Source organism: Poecilia reticulata, linkage group LG9 (assembly GCF_000633615.1).
Source record: "Poecilia reticulata strain Guanapo linkage group LG9, Guppy_female_1.0+MT, whole genome shotgun sequence".
Classification (NCBI taxonomy): Eukaryota; Metazoa; Chordata; class Actinopteri; order Cyprinodontiformes; family Poeciliidae; genus Poecilia; species Poecilia reticulata.
This window is the reverse complement of record NC_024339.1, coordinates 1,088,255-1,113,520: the sequence shown is the minus strand read 5'-3', so window position 1 is coordinate 1,113,520 and position 25,266 is coordinate 1,088,255. Positions and strand designations below refer to the sequence as shown.

The following is a 25,266-nucleotide window of genomic DNA, read 5'->3' as shown; positions in this document are numbered from 1 at the left end:
GGATCTAAACCCAATTGAGAACATTTGGGGATGGATGGCAAGGGACGTTTACAAAAATGGACATCAGTTCCAGACAGTGGAKGCCCTTCGTGAAGCCATCTTCAACACTTGGAGCAACGTTCCCACTAGCCTCCTGGAAACACTGGCATCAAGCCTAAACGATTGTTTGAAGTCATCAACAAGAATGGTGGAGCTACTCATTACTGAGTCCTTTTTTTKRMMMYTTKRWTTYYKKTTTKGGGGGRWTTYSGGGGTTTTTTTTKAGCTATGGTCTTAAACTTTTGATCAGCTGAAAAAATCATGTTTGAGTGTAAATGCAGTTTTCAATTAATTCCCCACTCAAAAGTTTTTGTCTTTTACGCTGATTTCTTCTTTTAACATTGTGAAGCTCTACTTAGAACCTTCTTAAGATGCAATAGTGCAAAATGCAAATTCTTGCAGTTTTTTAACTGGTCTTAACATTTTGATCAGGAATAACTTGTTAAAATGTTAATGAAATGATTCACTTTTTTTTTTACAAAGTTTTTTTTTATTTTAACATATTTAGCAACTCATCTCCTGTCAAGAAATTGGATACGTCGATTAGAGAGTACTTGAGTAGTGAGTTTATTACACCGACTGACATTGACCCAGAATTAGGTACGTTTCCGTTTTTTGACCTAAGGGAGAACTCAAATGAGCACTCTTGTGTTTATTTATACTCTGATAGTTGTTATTACAATGCTGTGACATCATCTCAACTATATTTAATCACACACTCTGATAATGATTTGTTGACTTTTTTTTCCCTTTTGGCGACTAAAGGATAGCAAAGAAAAAGGGAAAGTGCCATTCCATCCTACACATGCGCACTTTCAGACTAAAAACCCGGTGATCTCATTCTCCTCAGCGCACCGTCACTCCAAAAAGAAAACCAAAATGAGATTATTTTTAATTTATTATGTTCAATAACAAACATATAACGGTATCATTTGTGGTCCTACTGCCGATTTCTTCTCAAGATAAAAATGGAAGCAATATATGTTAATTCTGGTTAGCGTAAATACATTATTTCAAATTTAAATAGACAGCCCAAACTCCATTCCAAAAATGCCGAATTTTAATCAGTGTAGTTGTATTTAAAGCTTTGGTGGAATTTAATTAATGGAATAAAAGAGTCGAACCTTCTGGTATATTCGGCATGCAAAACGAGTTGATAGTGATTTTATTTCCTTCACGTCGAGCCAAACTTTTCACATTTTCCACTWCCAAACCAGCCTCATCAATGAAAACACGACCAGCTCATCACTCAGGTCCAGATTTTCTCTTGGCTCAGACAGTGTTTGTGAATTAGCCGTATGCCATATCCCCCCACTAATTCCCTTAATGTTATTCATTTTTAATCCTATAAAGCGCTTCCCGTGATAACCAGTGGAGAAGAGTTAAAACGTGAATTATGTGGATGGAGTCTGGCGGTGGGCTCCACACAATCCAGCTAGCTCCCTAAACTAGCAGCCCCCACACTCACCACTCACCTCACCAGCTTGTTGAAACAGAACGAACAGAAGCGGTGGCCGCACTGGGCCTGCAGGGGCCTCCGCAGGATTTTCTGACACGAGTTGCACAGATGCTTGTCCTCCAGGTTGTTGGCCAGAATTTTCTTTGGGAAGCCCGGCTTGTTACCTTCCAGGGAAGATGGTGGAGACGGCTCTTGTGCAGCCATTATTCCCCTTGAACAATATCGGGGGGCTCAGCGGGGTGTGTTCAAGACAACAAACACCGACTGGTGTAGTTTTCGAAATAACCGCCAGCAGTGACTCATTGCTTTTTGGCAAATTTATTAAAACGTGTATACCTGCTTATGTTTACGAGCCCATAACGACGTCTGCCGCTCACGTGCACGGAGCAGGCGTTTGAGTGAGATGGCAGTGACAGCTGAGGATGCAAGCCCGAGAGAGCTGGAGCATCAGGAAGCACGCTGCGGTGGAGTGGACTGGGCTCAATGGATTGGACCTGAGGAGAAGTGATCATCTCGGAAGCAGTGTCAGTTCTGAGTCTTCAAAGTAAGGGCTTGTTGGAGTGACCTGTTCGAGCCTGCGTGGAACATAACTTGTTTCCAATGTATCAGGACATGATGAAAATGAGCTGCTATTTGTTATTCAAATCTAATCTGTACAAAAACATAGCATACTCTAGATTTTCGTTATTTAATAAACAGAAATTAATCCAAAATGCAACAACCATGTAAGAAACACTAGTACACCCATCAGTAGCTTGTTGAACCACCTTCTGCTCCAATGATGTGCCGTAGCTTTTCTATCTTTTACAATTAAGTTTGCAAACATCCATGTTAGATAGTTCCTTTAAGGTCCCGCTGACGCGTTTCTATCAGCTTATGGTCCAGACTTTGACTTGGCCATTGTAATTGCACCTTGACTAGGCTCCAATCTTCTTTTTCAACTATTCTATTGTGGATTTGCGGCAGTGTTTGGGATGTTTGTCCAATTGATGACAAATTTTGTCCAAGTTTCAGCTGTCAGACAAATTGCTTCACATTTGTCTCCAGATTGTTTTGATGTTGCCTATGACTTGAAGATGCTCTGTAGCTGTAGAACAAGCTGGAATCATCATGTTTTCAGCATGGTATTTGTGCTGATATGTTTTATTTTTTTATTTTAACCAATTTTGGTGCCCTGCATAAATACATTCTTGTTCGTTCCCTTTTGGTCAAGGACACTGTATTTGTGGATGAAAGATATACTCATTCTTTTTCCAATTCTTTTTGTTTTGTGCTTGTCATTTTGTATCTGAATCATGTCCCTCCTCTGTCATCCATTGTGTGTTACCAAGCATATCAAATTAGTTGTAACTCTGTACCTGACCTGTTTACCATTGCCTTGATATTTTGTTCTCATAAGATTGTCTGTCATTGATCTTGTGCCTTTTCCTCAGTTTTATAAGTTCATTTAAGAAATTACCATCCTCTGTGTTAGACTGAATTTAGATCTGTCTCCACCACACCACACTGTTGACAACTTCAGGCCAGTAGAGTCAGTTTGTTGATCGATCTTGCTTTATTGTGTTGTTCATTTCCCTGTGAAATGCAAGGTTTGGCCACCGCCCACCGCCAGACTCCATTCACATGACTGACCCTCAAGGGACAGTCAGTCATGAGAAGGTTAGCCACAGTCTGAAATGTTTTCCTTGTGTGAATATTTTTCTCCCTGAAAAATGATGAGCATCAAGTAGTTTGGAAATGTTCATATAATGCCAGAGTAAAAAGTTGATGATCTGTGGTCACTTGTGATGTCTTTCGTCTTTAGCACACACATATGCTCCACACCAGCAAACTTTGAGATGGTCATATTTATAATCGTAAGCTAATCATGTCAGTTTAGTTGGAGACACCTGTTGTCCTTTAAAATTCCCTGGAAATAGCAAAGATGTGCTTATTTTTCCACGCAGCTTTTTTATTTTGGTTACTATCCCATTTAGGATTAGTACAACTGTTGAAACTATGACAACTACACTGCAAATTTCAGCAGCAAGAAGTCTAGGCATTTTTTGCCCAGACTCTATATGCCCTCATATAAAAATTAAGTCAACAAAATAGCCACAAACACACTTACAAACTATTTTTCTTTCACTGTCTCTTTTAAGAAAACAAAGACAATTTTAAAGTATAAATGTTCATAGTCTCATCAGCCAAAATAATAAAAAAATGTTCACTTTTTTTAACCTCCTTGAAAATGCCCACTTTCCCCTTTTCTGCTAAGCATGCCAGGAGCTCATTTTGAACTTCTGGTTTATTTTTGCACTTCTGGGTCTTCAGGCAGAAGCTGTAAGCTGTATTTACCTTGTTCTGTGAGGTTTCTGTTTCATCGTGTTCTTGTTGAAAAAGGTTTTCAGTGACAACATTTCAGCTAGAGCTTGATTATTAAAGAGAGATCTCTTTTTTATACACAAGCTTGTTGTTTTAAAACCTTAAAACAACATTTTAAGGTTTTAATGTTTTAATAACATTAACTGATCACTGAACCTGTGATCAGTATCGCAGGCTCTACTCTGATACTGATGTTTAGAGCCATCAGTGAAACTTCAACCAATGAAAGCCCTAAATATTTTTTTCTATTTTAACTATTCATAACTGTTCTTGTTTTTGTTGCAAGCAAAACTAACAAGGAAAATATAGTAATGCACCCAAAACCTAATTTCCCACCAAAACCTCCCAACGCTGACTCCTCTAGACAATCATCTACTATCAAATTTAAGCAAATGTGCTGAAGGAGCGTTAGTGTCTCTGCATTCACCTGGAAAACACAGTGGACTGGAGACACAACAGCAGTCTACTCAAAGGGACTCATAAGAAATTTAGATAAAGACACTTTAATTTAGGATTAAAATTGTTCCAGTGAACTAAATTGAACAGTAAATAAAACACAAATAATTGCAGTACATCAATTAAATAACTGAGTTAAATGAAAACAATTCATTATAATATTGTATTCTTATTCAGTGGTGCCTAATATTTTGTAAGCAACACCGTTATTTTCCACAAAAACCTGTTATGTGTAAACTTAAACTCTGTAAAAACTTTAAACGCTTGCTTTTATTTTGAAGGTCCTATGGGACATTGCAGAGTTTTGCCGTAAGCTTGATGCCAGCTCTGAGTGCCTGCTGTCTTTGCGAAGGAATGTGGCCGCTTTCCCTGTGTCGGGATGGATGTCTGACAGATGTTTTGAGAAAAAGATGCAGGTCCCCCTCCTCATTACAAAGCAGTGAGTATTAATGGCGACGCAGCGGAATTGAGGGCAGCTGCTGTGTGCTGTTATGAAGCCGCGAGCTAGAAACGCTAAGCTAATAATACAGCGGCTGGAAGAGCTAGCTAAAACTGAGCTGGGGGATAGCGTTACCTCCTTTATCTAGGGTAACAGCAGGTAGTAACCTTGGCTATCTCATCTCTTTTTGAAGCCAGTAATCTACGTAGTATGCATATTTGGGTTTTATAACAATAAATGTATAATTAGCAGAGTACTCACTTAACGGAGCGAAGTGAATAGACAGCTAATGCTAAATGAACGACGGTGAAAATAGGAAACTGAATAATGGTGAGAAAGTGTATTAATATATCATTCATTGCTGGTTAAAATTGACTTGGTCTCTCTTTAAAATGAACGGACACGAATACTGTACTAATTTGGTTACTTGTTAAGCTCTAGATAGGATGTTTTCTGAACATTGTGTCCTCTCCATTACTTATATGAAATGGAGATAAACAAAGAATCATAACTGTAAGCTTATTGTGTCTTAAATTGTAATATTTAATCATAGGTTAATGAGCCACCTACTAATACACTGTCACTGGAGCCGCTGTGAAGAGGGTCAGCTGACCTCATCATCTTACCCTGTTCAGCCTCTCATGTGTTCTCCTTTGTGTGACAGAAGTAAGCACTGCGTCTGGCTAACATACAGCCAAAAATATATCGATGTATGGGAGGTTTATTTGCTTTGGTTGATCTTCTAAAATGTTTTAGATGCAAAAAAGATTAATGCAAACAATCTGGATGAATGACTGGAAGGCCATGATGTAATTTTTGTGAAGTTGCAGCTACATATCCAGGCATTTTAGCTCTATCCTCCTGACCACTGACACGGAAAATGTTTATCTTGATTTCCTCTGGTACTAGATAGGATGTGCATTTGAAAAGAAAGAATACACTAAGGCTGCATGATGCAAGGGAAGAAAAAGAAAAGAAAGTGAGGAGTTTTATACTGTGGATCATTCCCACTAAGTTGCTTTAGCATCTTGGTCACAAAATTTATTCCAGGTGTGTGGATCAAGGGCAAAAAAAGTAGTCTATACATCTGGGCAAATATTTGGATGCAGAGTTTGAGTACAGAACAACTGAAGCTATAAAGTATTACATACAGGCACTTCATCGTGATTGTATAATTACAAACACTGATACTGTAGTGATGATTACTATTTAGTATAGGTGCAGGTCTTGCACATGAACATTCATTTGATGTATGTCTGAATGTCTTCACTTGACTCGCAGATGATTTGAATCTGACCTCCAATATTCAAAGCCACGCATTCTTTACCAATACTTTTATTGGTAAATGAAAGTTAAGCCAAAATGAAAAAAATACATAAAACTTTATAATGCATATTCCGTTTAAGCTTCATGATTTGTTTTACTTGAGTTGCAGGTGAAATAATTATATATTATGCATCTCCTATGATTTTTAAAAATAGAAATTATCCACATAGGGTCAAAATTCTACATGCAGGCTGAAATATATGCATGTACTCACCTAAAACTTTTAATAAGTGGTACTGAGGTGGGTGCTAGAATTTCATAAACTTGAGAAGGCCAACATCTGTTAACTTCTTTGTGATCATGATTGACTGAGTGGTTTCTCTTTGGAAACAAAGAGATTTGTTTGACTCCCATGATTAGCCCTGGAACCTGTTCAATGTTTGACAATGTAAATGATAGGTTTACATCAGCTGGAGCAGTATTTTTGCGTCATTTCTGAACAACTCCTGATTGCCAGTTCAAACAGCTGTATATGAAGTGATGTTGATGTTTCACCACGATGACAAAGATCCAAACTATCCATCTTGGATGAATGGAAATCATTTAGGATGTTCAGGAGAAACCCAAATGGTCCAGTCCAGAAAACTACCCCATTTATATTACCCTGGACATTGCTGAAAGGACGCATGGTCAAATGTCCATTCAGACATATATAGACATACAAGTGTGTCTATATATTTGAACCTTTTATTTTGGCTTGATGTACAATCGAGACACTTTCATGCCTAGATCTTTATTTTTCTAAAGCATTGCAGTAATCTGTTGCTCTAAGCAACCTATCAGTTACTGAAAGATTGAAAACTCTGAAAAAAACCTCTGATAGACAAATAAGGTTTGGTTTGTCTTTAAAGTGATAACCAGTGATTACCAACAATTATTTGTGTTCTTTTTTTTTTCTAATCACAGATGACAATATTCTTGATCCCCACCACTGATGACCAAGAAGGAACATCCAGTCAGATTTAACCGAAGTCAGACTTGATCCATAATAATTAGTTTGACCTCTTTCTAAACATGGAGCCGTAACTTCTCAGCTATAAGGACACCATTCTACACTGCTCCTTCTGTTCTTACAAAAGGAATCTCATTAAGTGGCGTCTCAGTGTTTTCACTCCCCTCTACGCCTCCTGAGACCTCAAAAATGTTTTCGGCTTTGAAGAAGCTGGTGGGATCTGAGCCGGGGCAGCTCCGGGACAAAACCATTCCAGCAGGACTGCAGTCCATGAACCAAAGTTTGCAAAGGCGCTTCGCCAAAGGGGTCCAATATAACAGTAAGACAAATGTGTCAAATATGTGAGCAAAGTTTGAATCTTTGCCAAATCTGTGCTACAAATACCATGACATGTTTTTCTTTTTTGTTTTTTTTCCCCCACTTAAGTGAAAATAGTCATCCGAGGAGACAGAAATACTGGAAAGAGTACTTTATGGCACCGACTGCAGGGGAAGAAGTTTGTGGAGGAGTACATTCCCACTCAGGAGATCCAGGTCACAAGTATTCACTGGAATTACAAAAGTAAGTCACATCTCCTCTGACTATCATAGATTGTTTTTACTTCCAGAATGCTGCCTTTTGTTACCTTCCTGTTAGGATACATTTTTGACATCTGCTGTTTGTGTATGGTGCTTTATTCCAGTGGCTCCATATCAAGGTAAAACATGTCAACAGGTCATCTGAGCTAACAACCATTTAGAGAGTGTTAGTTTTCTTCCTTACCCAGGATAGATTTCCCTTCTCCACTGCTTATTGTTTCAGGTAGAGATCCTTCACAGAAACATGGGAGACTACTCACAACAAGTTTGGGTTGTTTGGCTTACAGGTGAAATTTAGAAAAAGTTCACAGTATAATGATATCTTATGATGAAAATGGGTCATTTCAGTAGATCAGCAGTGATCTCCTCATCTCGATGAATTGAAACAAGAACCATCATCAGCAGTTGCGTTTCCATTGCAAATGCATGCTAAACTTTGTTGATTTTTTTGCTATTCAAAGAAAACCCCACAATTTTGCAATTGTGGAGTTTCCATTAACAAAGTAATGCAATTAAAATCCCATGTGAAAAAGTTTGTTCATATAAGTCATTAAAAAACATGCACTTCCATCATTCTTGTTATTCAAATTAAGTGTTTCGCGAAATCCGATCATTTTGTTCAGGTCGACAAACCACCTCATCCTGGCACAATTTTATTTTATTTTTTAAATGTGAAGGTTTTTTTTTTTTTTTTTTGTAAATTTATTTTTGTTATTCCAATTTGTGCAATGTATGGTAAATGGGAACACAGCCGCTGGTGGGTACACCATAACAAAACTTGTCAGGGTCTCTATAACATACCATGTGACATTGAGCATCAGTTCCATCTTGACGACGACATCTCCTGTTCTTTACAAGTTGACTTGTCGTCTGCTGAGGCGTGGCTTCCCTGCTGTTGGAGGGAAGCCAATGTCACAACATGAACAGCTGGATGATGAGAACTCTATAAATACCAGTTAACCTATTGGTCATTTCATGGATCAAACATCTGTTGTGAATTGTGTCGTTAAGCTCCTCATTAGAGAACAGCAAGTTGTGCAAAAAGTACTGAAGCTTTGAACAGCTGGACATGTGCACTATAAGTTTAGAGAACCTGGAATTATTTGGTTCAACCTGGAGTTCACTCCTGACTTTTTGTGAGTAGTGCTTGTTTCTCTGAGTTTTTAATATAAAAGAAATGTATGGGCAACCCTGACCATCCTCTTCATAAGATTGTCATAGAAAAACAGTYAAGGCTTGTTCAGATTTGTTGTTATACAGACTGCTACAGACTGAAAGATTGAAATCTGAAAAAAACCTTTGATGGACAAATAAGGTTTGGTTTATCTTTTCTACCCACAGCCACCACCATCTACAATAACTCTTTGGTTAAATGATTTACTCATACACTGTTGAATAGCATTTAAAGCTGTGACCTGTTCATTTCTCCAGAGCTCTAATGAGCAGCAGCAGTTAAATCATTGTTTTCTACCATGACCACTCATGAATTATTTATATTAGGATCAGTGGCAATAACTTACCCCTAGTCACTAACTCAGGAATGTACTAATAAAAAAAACCAACTAAATAAGACACATCACATTTTAAGCTGTCTTGTGCCTTTTATTTTAGCACTTAGCCTGGTTAGCATCACTAACTGAACAGCAGTCTGTGTATTCCCTAGAGGCTGTTGGTCTGTGCATTTATGTATTGGGCATGTCCCTGTTCGAGGATAGTTAGTCCATATTAAAGTCACCTAAACCCCATGTTTCTGTAATCCCTTCCTTTGTTCCTTAAATCAGTGCTAATGAATCCAATCTTTGTTTTGTGCTCAGCCACTGATGACGTGGTGAAGGTGGAGGTGTGGGACGTGGTGGACAAAGGTAAGTGTTGACATCAGCTCAGAGGCTTTTTTTGACTAAGGGAACTCAGCTATGAGATGTTGATGTTTTATTGAATCGTGCTCAGTGTGCTGGTTCGTTTTTTGTCCTCAATCTTGACGTTGTCTTTCTTACACGTCTCTTGCACTCATCTCAGGCCAAAAATACCCTCTTCCTGAAGGTGGAGGTGAGCGTGACTGTAATGCATAGAAACCCGTGTGTGCTTTGGGTGTGCCTTGGCTCCTCCCACTTTAATCTAAAAGTCTGTAAAGTCGAGGTTTTGCTGTGCTCAGGACTGCTGTGTTAGTTTTTCTTCTGCCATGTAGAGGCTGAACATCTGCTGTGTGTGAGCCCTGGCTTGATGCTAAGGCTAGTGTGAGCAGGGAGCTTTTCACAGAGAAAAGCGGATGAATTGCTGTGCTTGCTTTAGTCACGATGAAACACTTGCAAGCTAACAGATGGCAGAACACTTTAAAGTCTTATGTTGACTTTTCTCTCTTATTGTCTTAACTTGTGTCTTCTTCTTTCAGGAAAAGGCAAACGGCGCGGAGACAACTTGAAACTGGAGAATGAGCCACAAGAGGTGATTATCACACGGCTGTCATGTGGTCAGGCTCACTAGCAGGATGTGTGATTGCTAAATTGTTCTAAATGTTTGTGTTGCAGTCAGATGAGGTGGCCCTGGATGCAGAGTTCCTGGATGTGTACAAGAACTGCAATGGTGTCATCATGATGTTTGACATAACGAAGCAGTGGTGAGCCACCATAGTCACAGAACTTTCATGCGACTATCTGCAGGAACAGAAATGGTTCTACTGTATTTAAATCATGTGAAGTTCTGAAGTATTAAAGCTGCAGTACGTAAATTTCATAACAAATTTACATATTTGCTAAAACTGTCACCATGTTGTAACAGCTTGGTATGAGACAGATGATCTGTGAAAAAATCCAGCTCCTTTGCCTTCTTTCAGTGCTAACTTGAAACAACCAATCAGCCAGGAGGCGGGTGGTAACGTCTGTGTAGTGCTGCTCATGCCCTCCCCTTCCCCTCTGCTATGCTGCAGCTAGCACAGCCTGTCATGAATGCTCAGGTTAGCAGCATGGCCACCGATGGCGGTGGATAAACAGTTTCCCTAACGCCAAGTTGTTTCTCTGCCATTAACACATTGAGCAGCAAGTACATGAGGATGATTGACAACGCTAAGACCCTCCTCCTGGCTCTGACTGTTTGTTTTTGGTCTGGAACGGTGCATCCAAGCTTGAGTAATCTATATATTACAGATTTTGTGTTTGACTAATTATAAAATGATTCCTATGTCAAAAATATTCAGTGTGTTCATGTTTATATTCGCATTTATGGTATAAAGTTTTTATGACTCTTTTCAGGGAACAATTCTCCAGGTCAAGTTTGATCGGTCTGAATATTTTAGATTTTTAGCTAAAATAAGATAATTAGCCAGTTGTATTATTCTCACAGTTCTTATCAATAATGCTTAGATTGTTCATCACCCTGTCACCATTTATTTGAGCTACCAGGTATCAATTAACATATTGACAATAAAGGTTTCAGTTTACTTTATTTCCCGAACAGTCCAGAATAGAAAGAAACTTGTTCAAATAAAGATTTAGCTATTCACATAGTGTATTACTTAAACTCTTTAATAGTCATCAGAATATTAACTCATATTGTGTCAAAGAAAAAGCAAACTCATATTTTCAGGTTTTCTCTTACTGCTACTTACTTTGGTTTCCATTGCTGATTAGTCAAAATATGTTTTCAGTATCTCACAAGTTTCCTAAAGAACTTAACATACAAATTTAGTAAAAATAATTCAGTTATTTAATTAAATTATATAACTTCAGGAAACAATAAAGCACAAATATGCATGTGTCAGGGTGCTGTATCTGGTCCAAACTAAATAAAGTCATTCTGACATGTGAGTCCCAAGCTTAGTGTTACTCAGGGTTTTTTGTTTTCTTGCTCTTACCTGCTAAACAACGTTATTCTGTGATTCTGTAAATTTCAGGACTTTCAATTACATCCTGAGAGAACTGCCTAAAGTACCCACCCATGTGCCAGTGTGTGTCCTGGGAAACCACAGGGACATGGGGGAACATCGCGTCATTCTCCCCGATGATATAAGAGACTTTATTGCAGGACTAAACAGGTAGTTTTCCTGTTGCGACATTTCAGGCAGGAACTATGCGGAGAAGCTGTTTTGAGATCTGGAAAACCTCAATTGCTTGATTGATTGTATTAAAGGGGACTTATAAAGCAAAATTCACATTTTGCATTTTTTTATACTTCCATTTGGGTCTCTGCTGCTTCTCAAAATGGCTGGGTGTCTTAAAAAAGCACACAACCTTTTTTTGAGAATAACTTAATATTTTTTGGGGTTTGGAAAATGAGCCATTTTATAAACCTTCAAATTAAGTCACAATCAGCTAGCACTGCAGTGTTACCTAGCAACCCCGTCTAAGCACAGTCCATCACCTAGCTACCTAGAAGTTCCAACACGTTCAATCAGCTGGTTTTGCTGTTGTTTGCTGGTCCAAATAACCGGCTGCTGGCCGGTTATTTGGATTTAAAGTGACAAGAAGCCTTAAAACGGCTGATTCCGAAAAGCACTCCAGGGTCTCAGTGATTTAGCCCAGAATCCCCGCTGGCATCTTTCTGCAGCACACAGATGACACAATAACAGTCTGAATGTACTCTAAGATATACTTGATGAATAACTCTTGTTTTTTACAGACCAATGGGTTCATCCTACATCCACTATGCTGAGTCCTCTATGAAGAATGGATTTGGGTTGAAGTATCTGCACAGGTTTTTCAACATCCCCTTCCTACAGCTGCAGGTTAGCTTTTAGCATTTTCCCAACAATAGTTGGATAAGTCAACTTTAGAAGAATTCAATCAACAAGATATGATCTATAGCTGTGTTTACATTTAAATAAATGTGTGTGTATGTGTGTGCAGAGAGAGACCCTCCTGAGACAACTGGAGACCAACCAGCTGGACATGGATGCCACCCTGGAGGAGCTTACCGTCCAGCAGGAGACTGAAGACCAAAACTATGAGATGTACGGAGGTTTCTTTCCCTTTTGATTGTGCATTGAGGAGCAGAGCCACTAGGGGGAGCTGTTTCTGCTCTGACGGTTAGGGATAAAAGTGTGGTCCTGACACTGAATGTTGCTGTGGTTGATAGCAGCACAACTGTTGTTCCACCTGGAACATCTGATGCTGATGTTTAAATGTTGGTTAGATGGATGCAGATCTTTGTGATGGATCATGCACAGTAAAATTTGTTATTTTTTTTGTCTGTTTTGGAAACAAAAAAGAGAAAGCTTGAGATTTTTTTTGGTAATATCAGACAACACATACAAAAGTTGTCTTGACAAGTCTTTTTTTTTTCTCATGAAATTTTTTGTATGAACTTTCCAGCTTCTTGGAGAACTTGGAGTCTCGCAGTAAAGGGTACGCCTCCCCTGGTCCAGCCAACGGTCAGAGCCCCTCCTCTGGCTCCCAGTCCCCCATCGTTCCTCCCAGCGGTGCTTCCACTGGCAGCTCCAGCCCYAGCACTCCACAGCCTCCACTACCCTCCCAGATGCTTCCTCAGTCTCCGTCTGTATCTGCGTCCACCCCTGCACCCCTCACAGCAGTGGCTAGTGGGGCGACCTCCCCCACGGCTGAGGCAAAACTTCCGCTCCAATCACCTGAACACCAGCAACCATCAGCTGTGCCTGGGGGCTCAGGCCCCCAGAAACGCGGTTTCATCTCCCGCTGGTTTGGTTCATCTCCTGCTGCTGACGCCCCTGCTGCTGCACCTGGTGAGCAAAGTTACCCAGGTCTGCTTATTCAGCATTAATACTCTACTCAGCCACTCCTCACTATAGCAGTGGATAATTCCTGGACTGGCCCTGCTTAAACCTCACATGGACAAGTCCAAACTGACGAGGCTGGTTGTTCTACTTGTGAAAACTTGTACAAACAATTACAATGAACAGACAGCAGGTTCTTATGTTTTTTATGTTCATTGGCCGGTTAACTAAAATGGTTTTAGCAGCCCTGCCCCATATTTACACCACTCAGCTCCTTCAGACTAGCAGCAGCAGCAATTTGCAAACATCTGGTGGAACTGCTCATCTGCTGAGCTCATTATAGGAACTACTACTCAGTACAACACTTCTAGTATTTTAGCATAGATTTTGTGAGTTGTACACATAGCATGGCACCAGCATGCAGCTCTAGGTCTGCTAGGCCTGGAGCAGCACTATGATGGTGACGAGGAGGTGAGGTGAGGTGAGCAGCTGTGTGCGCTGCCCTGATTAACTGCATCCATTAACTGTAATACCTAGTAAAACAATTTACATTGGGCTTTATTAATGCTGAAATAAAACATAGTCAGGTATTTATTTATTACTGTCTTCCACATTTCTGCGTGAATGTCAAGCCTAACAAGAAAACCTTCCTATACATGGTTTAATTCCACAAGAGCTCAGGGTTCACAGACGATTCCATCACAAAGGCAAAAATAACTGAATCTTTTAGTGTTATAGGAAAATAACACGTTTCTAACTAGATAAGCCCAGTCATAACTGTCATATGTAGCTAGCTAGATAGACTCAGGACAGCAGATGTTCAAATCAGACACAATCACATTGGCCAACATGCTGAAGGTCAGTGTGAAGGAGGCACAGCTGAGGAGGAAAAAAAACAGGTTGATATTCTAATCGTTTTTCTAACATTATACAGCCTTAATAATAATAATAATAATAATCAGTTTCATGCAATTCACCATTAACACATCTATTTTCCTTTGCTGTAGAATAATATAATTATACACTCATGAGTTGAATCTGTTTCAGTGAAATTAGGACAGATTATCCACAGAGAAAAATAACATTGATCTACAAACTGAATTAAGGTACACATTTATTTATTAATCAAATTACTATATATTTGCACTCAGTACTCATTAAAAATAATAAGAATAAGCAGAATTAATCAAAATAAGGATGCACAACAAAGAATAATCTACTTCTGCTAGAGTGAAGGAACATCCAGCAGTCATAACAGGATTACTGACTAATATTCATCGTTATCAAATTTACATGAAACCTTATTTTTAATTTGATTTCCAGCTTATCTAACAGGAAGTGCTAAAGGAAAGGCTCTGACAATCTCTCTTGCACATCCGAGCCTATCTAGTTCTGACATGGTGACAGAACATTTTGAAGTTTTTCACAATTTTCTAATTTGCTGACCTCTACCTGCATATTAAGTTACTTTTAAAGTGTAATATTTTACATTCAAATGAGAGGAGCATCTCTGAGATGAAGGGACATAAAAGTAGTTTCTATTTTATGACTGGATATTGTTTACATTATGCTTAAAAATGTCACGTCAGATTCATAGCCATGGAAGAACAGAATATTCACATCACTGCTGATTGAGAATATAAAATGTATTTATTTTCAGATATTTCATGACAAGACCTGACCTAATATGATTATCTGTTTCAAATAAGATCTTTTAAATAACTGTTTTTTTTTTTTTGTTTTTTTACAAAACATTTGTAAATATAAGATTTGTTCTGTCTCACTTCATCATACCTTACTCACATTTTCATATCCTAAAATATTCTAACAAATTATTTCTGAATTCTGGACCTGCCTGCATGCAAACAAAACTTTTCCTGGATTTCGGGGTTCAAAGAGTCATCCCTCCTCATCTTCCGCCTGACCAGCAGATCTCTGTGGTTGTGACTCTCTGCTGTTGTCCACTTCATTGTTTTGGTCTAATACATAAAAATGTCAAGTGATCTGAATAATTTTGCAAGGCACCACATATGCTTATGTTTTTGTTGTTCAGCTTTAGATTCAGTCCCGTAAAGGTCACAACCTACATGTTTCCTGTATAGATTGTGCGTCACTTTTAGAACCTAATTGCCTTGAAATATAATTATACCAGATTAGATTTTATTTGACAACACATCTCTATATAAACCTACCTTATTTCTGTATACATAAATATTTTAAAATCCTGATGTGAATGGATTTAGCCATAAATAATGAAAGGACCCTAGTAATTAGTCATGAGATTTCAGACTTAGCAGTTAGAAAATGCAGAGCATTCCTAAGAATCAAAGGCCTTACTGAAGTTGGAATGTCATGTGATTTWTTTTTTTTTTTTTCCCAGCTTTGAGGCTTTGTTCTAGATGAGGAAACGTTGTGATGGGAACTTTTGAACACTGAGACAAACTGAAGTGCAGCTCATGTTTTTGATTGTCTCAATGTCTTCCTCAGAAGACCCTCCTGCCCCCGTGTGTCCCGCTAAAGTGCAGAGTGTGGATGATTTTGTGCCAGATGAAAGGCTGGACAAGAGTTTCCTGGAAGACAGCGTCCCCTCCAAGAGCAAGGTGCCCCAACCCGCCCCGGCTGCAGCTGTGGACAGCGACAGGTGAGAAGCTCACTGGCTTTAAATCGGCTTAACTCGGTTGTCTCGGATTAAACGCTATTGCCTCACACAAACTCGTATAAAATAAAATTCCCTTTTTTAAAAGGCAAAAAAACATTTATCTAATGAACTCCAAAGCAGTGGCTTATAGTCCAGATTTTACCAGTAATCAGATTTTACTTTAATGTCATGCATGACCTGTGAAGGGCATGCATACATCTTTGTAGGGCAGACAGTTCATACTGTAAACCGCTCCTTTAGTTGTTTATGAGATTATCTTTTATTAAAATCCATAATGCTATCTCCTCATACTGGTAAAACCAGGTAAATGACACCGTTGTTTTAAACAAGGTTCTGATCATGTTTTGATTGGCTGCTACTCTCCATGAGCCCGCCCCTAGCTCCTGGTGTCAGCAGGTCTTTCCTGTGGTCCAACAGTGAAGTGTCTTTGGTCAGCAGCTACAACTTGGACGGTGACAACACAAAGACCTGGTGCTAAGTTAACACTAGCTACATGAAACTGGTTTAGAGAAAAAACACTCGACAGATTTGTCATTTTATTATGAAAAGCTTTGACTTGCTGGTCCCAGGTTAACTTGAATCAACATTTAAAAGCAACAGTCATAGCATTTTGTGTAGTCTTCCATTTGTGGTCCATTTCTACTTGGAGCAGGAGGGATGTCACTCCATGTGTGGCAGAGCAACTGACGTTAAGCAGGGTTTTTAACATTCTAAAATAAAACCCCAATTGTCTTTGACATTTGAATCTGTTTTTTGCACCACAGTAGTAATTAGCATGGCTGATATCTTGGTGCGTCTCTGCTGTGTGGGTTCTGGCTCTGCAGATATTTCTTTATATTCTAAGGAAGTCCCTTCATTTCCTCTTGTGTGTTGGAGGTAAGGGGATCTGATATATCACTGTGGTAACTATGGCAATGTTTTTTTCCATTTCAGTACCTCTTATGTGCTTCTGCAGGGTTCAATTTTGGGGAAAAGTCTTCTTTAGAAAATTTTTAAAGTTCATTAGGCTTTGAGGGAATTAACTTGCATTATTATATTACTTGAAAATTGTCTCAAAACAACAATATTATTGATTATCGCAATAATTACTGGGACAATTTATCTTTCAGGTCAGGCCCATGTACATCAGCTGTAAAAACACACTTTATTCCTGAGTTAAAACCTTCTTAACTCGCTTAACTTGTTACTATTAGTTTTGATTTGCCAAGCTCCGAGTTAAGGCTGTATGTTAAAGCAAAGAACAAACCTTCACATTTCAGTGAGATCTAGTAACACTATAGCTTCTCTCTAACTTTCATATGATGAAAAAATACTTGTCTGGATCAACATCTCTGCTCCGTCCCCATAATGACTGTGTTTGTTCGGATTACAGCTTGTAATGGTGACGTTGAGTGAAATCATCGCTACTTGGACATAATGTGAAAGAAGGTTTGTCCTGTCGTTGTAACACAGTGATGGAGAAAACCGAGGAAACCCGATGGTCTCCGGCTTCCAGGATGAGCTGGATCCTGACGACAGCGAGCCCAGCCTGCCCCAGGTGAAGGCCCGGCCCCACAGTAAGGAGATCTCTCTGACCAGCGATGAGGAAGAGGCTGAGCAGGGGGCCCCCACAGTCACACAGGACCAGGACTGGGACAGTGAACCTGATCTGAAAGCGTAAGTTGTTTTTCAGTAACTCAGCAGAAACTTGAATTTAACCACACAATTTATTCAAATACAGAAATCTTTATTAACGGACCTATACCAATTCCACCACAGATAACAATAACTAATACAATTTAATAATGATTAGAGACAGATCTTCACTAAATAATCTATGGTTGAGTTGTAGCCAGAATGTGGAAATGTTCAACACAGTAAATGATTACAAGACTTATTTTTAAGCTGCTACTTTGATGAAGAGCACTTTATTTAACATGGACATGGTCTTATGGGCATAATTATGTTCTTGTATAAACAGTATATTCCATAAAACACTGAAAAGACATCTCTAGCAATTTCTTTGACATCCACTTTCATTTCAAGATGGGAACTGCAGAACTTGCAGTGTTGCAGAGGTGTTTGTTATCAAGGAACATGTTACACACAAAAAAGAAAAACACTGAGACGTTTGAGTGGCCAATACAAAAAATTACATTTGCACCTGAGGTCGTGACAGTTTGCTATGCAGCAGATAATCTGCAAAAAGGTGGATCTCCTCCACCTCCTCTTTGAGCTACTGTCTGAGAAATCCACCAATCTGATAAACAACCAATCAGAGCCAGAAGGAGGGTCTTCGTGCTGTCAGTCAACCTCATGTATTCCCTGCTAAATGTGCTCTTGGTCAAGAAACAGCTTACTGTTACAGGAAAGACATTGATGTACCATCATCGGTGGTCATGCTAGCTAGCCTTAGCATTAATGACAGCCAGTGCAACAAAGCAGATCACCTAGTGATGACTGAGTGAAGGCAGAGGAGCTCAATTTTTTTTTCCTCAACTGGCTGTCTCATACTACATCTAAAAAAAAAATTTTTTCATCAACGTTACATACTCTTAAATCAGCTTTAAGAGTTGATTTGAAAACACACAACAAGATCTGTACATCTTTTGGCAACGACTTCTTAACTGCATGTAACCTTGACGGTTCCTGATAACGCAGATAAAACATGGGAATAATAGGAATAATAACCACTTCTTCAGAAAAAGCCAAACAGTCTTACAGATATGACTAGGACATCTAGCTTAGACGTTAACCAGCTCAGAACAGAGAAGAAGTAAATATAGTTAAACATTTAAGTTTTTATTTGAACTAACAGAATTTCTCTCATCCGCTTGTATTTTTCTTTCAGGCCAGTTATTCAGCTCACAAAACCAAAGGTGTCTTCTCAAGTGCCTGAGCTCAAAGTCCAGGCCACAGCACCAATCTCCCTGACCCTTACTCCAGCAGCGGAGCCGCCGGCTCGACAGCAGGTCCGAAAAAAGGGAAGCACACCCAGAGCAGAAGACTCGGATACAGACCCCGAAGCTCCCGTGGCCCAGCAGATGCTCTCTTTTGTCATGGATGACCCGGACTTTGAGTCGGAAGCATCAGACACTCCGAAAATCGCAAAGGTCACCAAAAGCAAATTCACAAAAACAGAGTTTAATTCATCTACACTGAAGGTCTGCAGCCCTCAGTCCAGCTAAATGAAACTTGCCACAAATTTTACATGAAGAAAATTTGCTTCTGAGAAATACCCAAAAAGAATTACAATTTTAACCTCTATTCTTAAAATTAATTTTCCTCTAAGTCTATATTTGTGTAAAAATATATATAAAAAAAAACAAAAACATTTTCAACATAGCGGCAAGAAATATTTATCTGCAATAAATTGTACTTATAATTTAAGTGTCATTCTGTTATATAAATAATTCAATTTATTTCTTGAGAGGTAGAAAAACTATTGTTTCTTAAAATAATTTTTGATTTATCATACCTATACATTCCTATTACTAATGTTTGAAAACCCCTAAAAACTGAATTGACTCTTAATTTCCCTGTAACATTAATTGTTTGACTGTTTTGTTTTTGCACAGGACACCTTTCCGGTCAGAGACGAGCTTCTGTCCGACCTCTCTGATGAGGACACGCAGTTATCCAAGGTTCTGGTTCCGATGAAGCCCACTGTAATTTCCTTCAAACCCAAGGATGATGCTGACCTGTTTGGCCTGGGGATCCAAGAAGAACCTCGAGCAGCAAAGGACAGCAGTGAGGACCAGGAAGGCAAGTCAGGACACAGCTGTGTAGTTTGTTTCGCTGCCATTTCACTGATCTTTTTTCCATCACGTACCATCTCTTGGTGTCATAATGCTGAGACCCGAGCTGACAAAATGCTGTTGTTTCTTTCTTAAGATTTTTTACTCTTTAAAATTTCTTCATCACTAATACCAGCACCAGTTGTTTAGGATTACCTACTTAATGACATTGCCATTATAACCAGTAAGATCAGGTTTACATGGTCTGCATTAGCATTGTGGTCGTATAGCACGAGTCACTCACCAGTGACATTTATGACACTCTGCTCCATCCTGATTGTCCTACAGTTGCTGCATTTTTATTACAAATGTGTGCAAAACATTTTAGATATTTAGATATTCTACTGATATTGAGAAAACACAATTTCAAAATTGCTCTTTTGATTAAATCAGAAATTGAATTAAAATCACACATGAATGAATTTGCTCATGCAAAAAAATAATTAGAAATCATGACAGTGATGAATGTAAACGGTTAAATAAGATACATTCATACTTCAGCCATGGGACTAGCACTCATCATCTGTCAGCCAATCAGAAGAGACGTTTCCACCTTATTCAGGCGTTAGAGCAACAAGCCCCTCCTACTTGGAGTGGCTATGTATGCAGCGTTTGAGGGAAATTGTAGTTGGTGATTTTACAGTAGTGTTATGGATTCAATACGTTCAAACAACACACAACTTTTTATGAACTGTGTGATTAGGCCTGTCACCATAAGAACATGTTTGCAGGATAAAGTATCAAAAATGATTGTGATGAACAATAATAATTTCATTTTGAGAACAGTTTCAACTTATATAGTCCTAATGGAATATTAATGCAAATGCATAAAAAAATGAGTACATGGAAACAGATCAGCACTGGTTGTTATAGAAACCAGTGATTCTCACAGATCTGTTCACCACCATGTTGATGGAGTGTCGGCGACAGGAAGTGCTAGACAGCAATTGAAATTTGGATGAGCAGTGTAGGTGTTTCAGGCAGTCGCCCCAAATAACTCTGGAGATGCATTTAGTACCTGGACTAAAATGTTTGTACCAGAAGCAAACGGTAATTTTTATTAAACATGTTTTTGACCTCAGATGTGCTTAATCTATCATCCAATAACCTCTTCTGATGTGTGTGTTGTCCTCTTCTAGAAAAAGAAAGCAAGCAATCCAAAGAGAAGAAGAAAAAGAAGAAGAAAAGCAAGGAGGTACTGGTGTTATAATAGAGTACAGATTATCTGATCCTCACACACCCAGCTGTACTTTTGATTGTCAACACTAGTGGCTGTCAATATTGTGTGACTAAAATTATTGTTGCTTTGGTGGAGGTATGGAATCACAGTAAGTAATAAATATTTCCTCCAGGTTTCACACCAACCCATCCACTTTGTTTCAACTAAATTTAATTTTGTGAAAAATACATGAGTGGTGATGCTGCGGGTCATAATCAGCAGATCTGATTACGACAGGTTGAGAGGTTTCTGTCATATGGAGGAATAAGCTCCAGCTCTGTGGTCATTTTTTGTAATATAGCTCATTTCTGAAGTTTCCACCTGTGTCTTCTGCTGTTTTTGATATAATAAGACAGGCTGGAATATGTTAAAGTTATCAGAGGAATCCAGCAAGGTAATCCTCAGTGTGCTGCTTGCTTTGGCTGATCGACAGAGGTCAGGTTCCCCTTCCTCCGCCTCCCTTTCTACACATCTGAGATCTGTGGCTGTAATTAGAGCATAATTTGAGCTTTTCAGATGCCATTAAGATGCTCCCTGTTATTAAAAGAAGTCCACGCTGCTATGGTTACATAACAGCTTCACAGCACCCAAACCCAGAAAAAAATCTTAAAAAACAAAACAAAAAAAAAACGTGTCTAACAAGAAAATATAGGAAGAAAGGTCAAAGGAACTGACTAATTTTTAGATGACTAAAGCAATCATACATCTTATTTTACATATTCATGATGTGTCCTCCACATTTTTCAGCCTAAGTTAATGTTCTGTTTTTAGTATCCGACATTATGCTGATGATGCTGATCTTTATTTATAAATCGACCTCAATGAAGCTTGTTTCTGAAGCTACCAGCTTTTGGATGTTGGTTGGGATAAGGAATAGAAAGAATTGTCATCTTAAGACTTATTTTWATTTTTTGTAAATGTCATGCCTTATACACAGGAGGAGGAGAAGAGCAAGAAGAAACACAAACACAAGAAAAAGGAAAAAGACGAAGTGGCAGCGGTAGACGACAAGGAGAAAAAGAAGAAAAAATCTCGCTCCAAGAAAACGGAGGTGGACGAGTTGGAGGACTTTCTGGGTGGAGGCACCGGCTCCGTCAAAAGAGACGATGGGGATTATGAAGAGCTATAAAAGCTGCTGCTTGTTTGAATCACAAGAGAACAGCAAAGTCTATGGTCTGTTATAAGAAAAAAAAAGAATCAAAACTAAAAGGTTACCTTGTGTATGCATAAAACAGCGTTACAAGCCATACCCTCCACTGAAACCCACCAACCACAGCAGGATCTGGAAACCTGGGATTCTAACTCCCAGCTCTCATTTCCACTCCAACCAATAAGAACCCCCGGAGGAGTCAGGTGTACTGTAATGAATCTTACTATGACTGGTATGAAGACAGGCGAGCTCTTTGTACCTCTTTGATTCGAGCTTTTGTTTGCTTTGATACTCTGTGATGCACTCCCAATGAGCTGCTGTAAATAGGATCATGATTTCCTCTGGATGTTTGTGCGGCTGGTGTAGTGCTTGTGAGCATGCTCAAAGTGATGACTGACTCCTTAAAGATTCCATCGTGTCCTTTTCTTTCTTTTTCTTCTGACTTAGTTTCAGTGGGAAATATCAGATTAAACATTGGTTTATCTTCATTGGGGAGAGTTTTACACTTTCTTTGTCTCCACTAAGCTGTTCTTTCTTGTCTCCCCTAAGCTGTTCTTTCATCACTGCTAATATTCTGCAGAAATTTATATCTTTTTGTTTAAATTTCACATATGAAGCCACATCAGTTATCTGTAGGCTTTTGTTCTGTGCTGATTATGGTCATAATTAACCAACCTTCCACCCACCAGAAGAATAAGAGCTGTAAACTAGTCACTAGGGGTGCGCCGATAAATCGACCAGCTGATAAATTGGTCCCAATCTCCTTCATTTTGGGAGATCAGTGATCGGTCAGTGCTTACATGTGAAGCTGATCATTTCCACTGATCTTGCCTACCTCAGACCTAATCAGCCACTGTCCTCTTCTGTTCTTTGAGAGAGGTTTGGCTGACAGACCCGCCCACCAGGTGACAACTGCACATTCAGTTAATAGTGACCCCACTGTTACCAACTGAAGAATTTTCTTGCTACATTTAGCAACATTTTAAGGAAAGAAATCGATATCAACCTACATCAGAATCGGCAGGTCAGGCTTTTTAAAAACTAGTAATTGTCCAGTATACTGCAATCGGTGCACCCCTACTAATCACACTATCATGGTCGGAAAACATAATGAAGATAATAGTGAAGATAAAAGCCCATTGATATTGAGTCTAAGCCCAGGATGAGGTTCCATGTGTTTTATTCCTCCGCTGTTCTTTGCGTTTGCCTTAAGCAGGGTCACTGCTGAGGGAAAGACGAGCAGCCGTCCCCATCAAGTGTTCTTACTGTAAACCATGTAGTTCAGTCTGCTTTAAATGTCCCAGGATGTCCTGCATCCTGGAAGCCTGTCATCAGATTGGAGTGAATCTTAACATTTGTTTTTGGTTGTAGAAGGATTGATATGAATATTCCTCTGTAATTGTACCACGTCCGGGTTTTCTTTTTGTTGTTGTTCTGTTGTGTCCTTTATTATGTTTTGTTGCAAAAATGTCTTGGTTTCTCCTGGTGTGGTTTTGTGTGTCCAGACTGTCCAGTCAGACCCATCATGCAGCTCTCTGTGTGGCTCAGAGCTTGTCTACTTCTATGACCTTTCACCTGTAACAGTCAGCTGTTTACTTAAATTGCTTTTTAAAGCTGCAGTATGTAACTTTTAGAAAAAGTTACATACAAATTTGTTGAAACTGTCACAATGTTAGACAATCTGTGAAAAGATGGATCTCCTCTGTCTTCTCCCAGCGCTAACCAGAAACAATCAGAACCAGGAGGAGGGTCTTAGCGCTGTCAATCACTCTGTGCTGTATAGTATATCCTGTTGTGAATGCTCAGGCTCGTTTGTATAGCCACCAATGACGGCAGATAAACAGTTTTTCTGTTCTTTCGCCACCATTAGCACATGTGGTTGATTGACAGTGCTAAGCCCCTCCTCCTGACCCTGATTGGTTGTTTTAGGTCAGGAGTGGTGCATTTCTTCAGATGGCAACAGTAACTTAGAGAGGAGGTGGATGAGATCCATCCACAGATTCTCTCATAACAAACCTTCACAAAATGACAGCAGTTTCAACAGATATATTTAAAAAACATATTCTTTCTAAAAGTTACATACTGCAGCTTTAAGGAGAGAAACCAGAGCTGCTTTAGTCCCCACATGGTGTCATTCTGTCTGAAAGCCTCAGCTCACCTGCTTCTAATAGATGGAGAAAACACATCTCATCCAGAACCGATGTGTGTTTTTGCATCTGATGGACATCAGCTCTTTATCTCTCATACACACACAGAGAACGGTTCCAATTTGCTGGTTTACAAAAATCTGTTTTATTCCAAAGGTGACACTATGCAGCATTATCCTGAATACTGTGTGCTTTTTTCATCTCTTGTTTGAGGATAAATGCTGATAAAAGTTTCAAGCAAAGCATGAGACTTAAATGTACAGCAAGAAAAGAATGTATAAAGTAAATAGATATATATATATAAATATACATGAGGAGCTTCATTCCAAAATCATGTACACTCTTTTGGAAACAGTCCTGCTGAAATCCAGAGACTTTTTTCTGTCCTGTTCTGTTTACTAAAGTAATAACATTCCASAGAATGATATGCACTTTAGAAAGCTGGTTTCAGGAGGCTGTTTATATGGGATGAAATTCTTCATTTATTTTTCACTCCATGACATGTTCCATCTTTACACTATGTGTGAGTTTGCCTATGTTTGGTTTGTCCAATAAATGCAAACTTATTTCTTCATAAAAAAGAAAATTATGGATTTTTCTCTCTTTTCTTTTTTTTTTTTTTTTTTGTGGTGTTGGTAGAAAATGTGTCGAGTGATAGCGTTAAATCCCTGATGAATTTCTCTCATTCTGAGAATCTGGACTCTCATAGAGTGGGTCGGCGAGCGCTCCGCCCGCTGCTACGTCATCAAACGGCTCATCCTGCTGAGGAAGGAAAACAGAAAACTAAATCCCAAGATTTTAGGATTCTATGATTCCAGAATGCTAAGTGAGAAACGAGCAGTCGCTTACCTTAAGGCACTGGTTTGCTTTCACTGTGAAGAGAAATAACTGTTTATTTGATCAAATTCATTTATTCTATTATAAAACAAATTGCATGCAACTAAATGACACTGTTTGACTGGAATCCTCCAATGAATACTTGGAAAAACCCAAAAAAAGAAGGAAAAGAAATGAAAGTTTAC

General features: G+C 39.0%; 2 protein-coding genes across 10 annotated transcripts in view; one reads left to right on the top strand and one right to left on the bottom strand.

Annotated features, from left to right (window-relative positions):
- The window catches only part of LOC103469572 (TNF receptor-associated factor 2-like), a 52,150-nt gene extending 49,673 nt beyond the window's left edge, over positions 1 to 2,477 (bottom strand). The window contains exons 1-2 of one of the 4 annotated variants that reach the window (XM_017306788.1): positions 1,835 to 2,477; positions 1,515 to 1,709 (exon numbers count right to left, since the gene is read on the bottom strand). In XM_017306788.1, the coding sequence (XP_017162277.1) occupies positions 1,515 to 1,709; positions 1,835 to 2,010 (371 nt within the window). In that variant the 5' untranslated portion in view covers positions 2,011 to 2,477. Of the gene's footprint in view, positions 1 to 1,514 lie in introns of all 4 variants that reach the window. The other 3 variants (XM_008417332.2, XM_008417331.2, XM_008417329.2) reach the window with 3 other exon arrangements.
- A 2,129-nt stretch (positions 2,478 to 4,606) lies between these two features.
- On the top strand, positions 4,607 to 22,585 carry rabl6b (RAB, member RAS oncogene family-like 6b). Of its 6 annotated transcripts, none has more exons than XM_008417336.2 (18): positions 4,607 to 4,757; positions 6,990 to 7,354; positions 7,462 to 7,596; positions 7,718 to 7,732; positions 9,428 to 9,475; positions 9,630 to 9,659; positions 10,003 to 10,055; positions 10,139 to 10,227; positions 11,500 to 11,640; positions 12,225 to 12,330; positions 12,452 to 12,555; positions 12,917 to 13,302; positions 15,784 to 15,934; positions 17,405 to 17,608; positions 18,783 to 19,044; positions 19,510 to 19,696; positions 20,868 to 20,923; positions 21,885 to 22,585. In XM_008417336.2, the coding sequence occupies exons 2-18, from the start codon at positions 7,225 to 7,227 to the stop codon at positions 22,074 to 22,076; spliced, it is 2,289 nt and encodes a 762-aa protein (XP_008415558.1). In that variant the 5' UTR covers positions 4,607 to 4,757; positions 6,990 to 7,224; the 3' UTR covers positions 22,077 to 22,585. The 6 variants fall into 6 exon arrangements, with proteins under 6 accessions (XP_008415558.1, XP_008415556.1, XP_008415559.1 ...); XM_008417334.2 differs by having other exon boundaries at positions 15,781 to 15,934; XM_008417335.2 differs by lacking the exon at positions 4,607 to 4,757 and adding an exon at positions 5,340 to 5,423 and having other exon boundaries at positions 15,781 to 15,934.
- Positions 22,586 to 25,266: the final 2,681 nt, after the last annotated feature.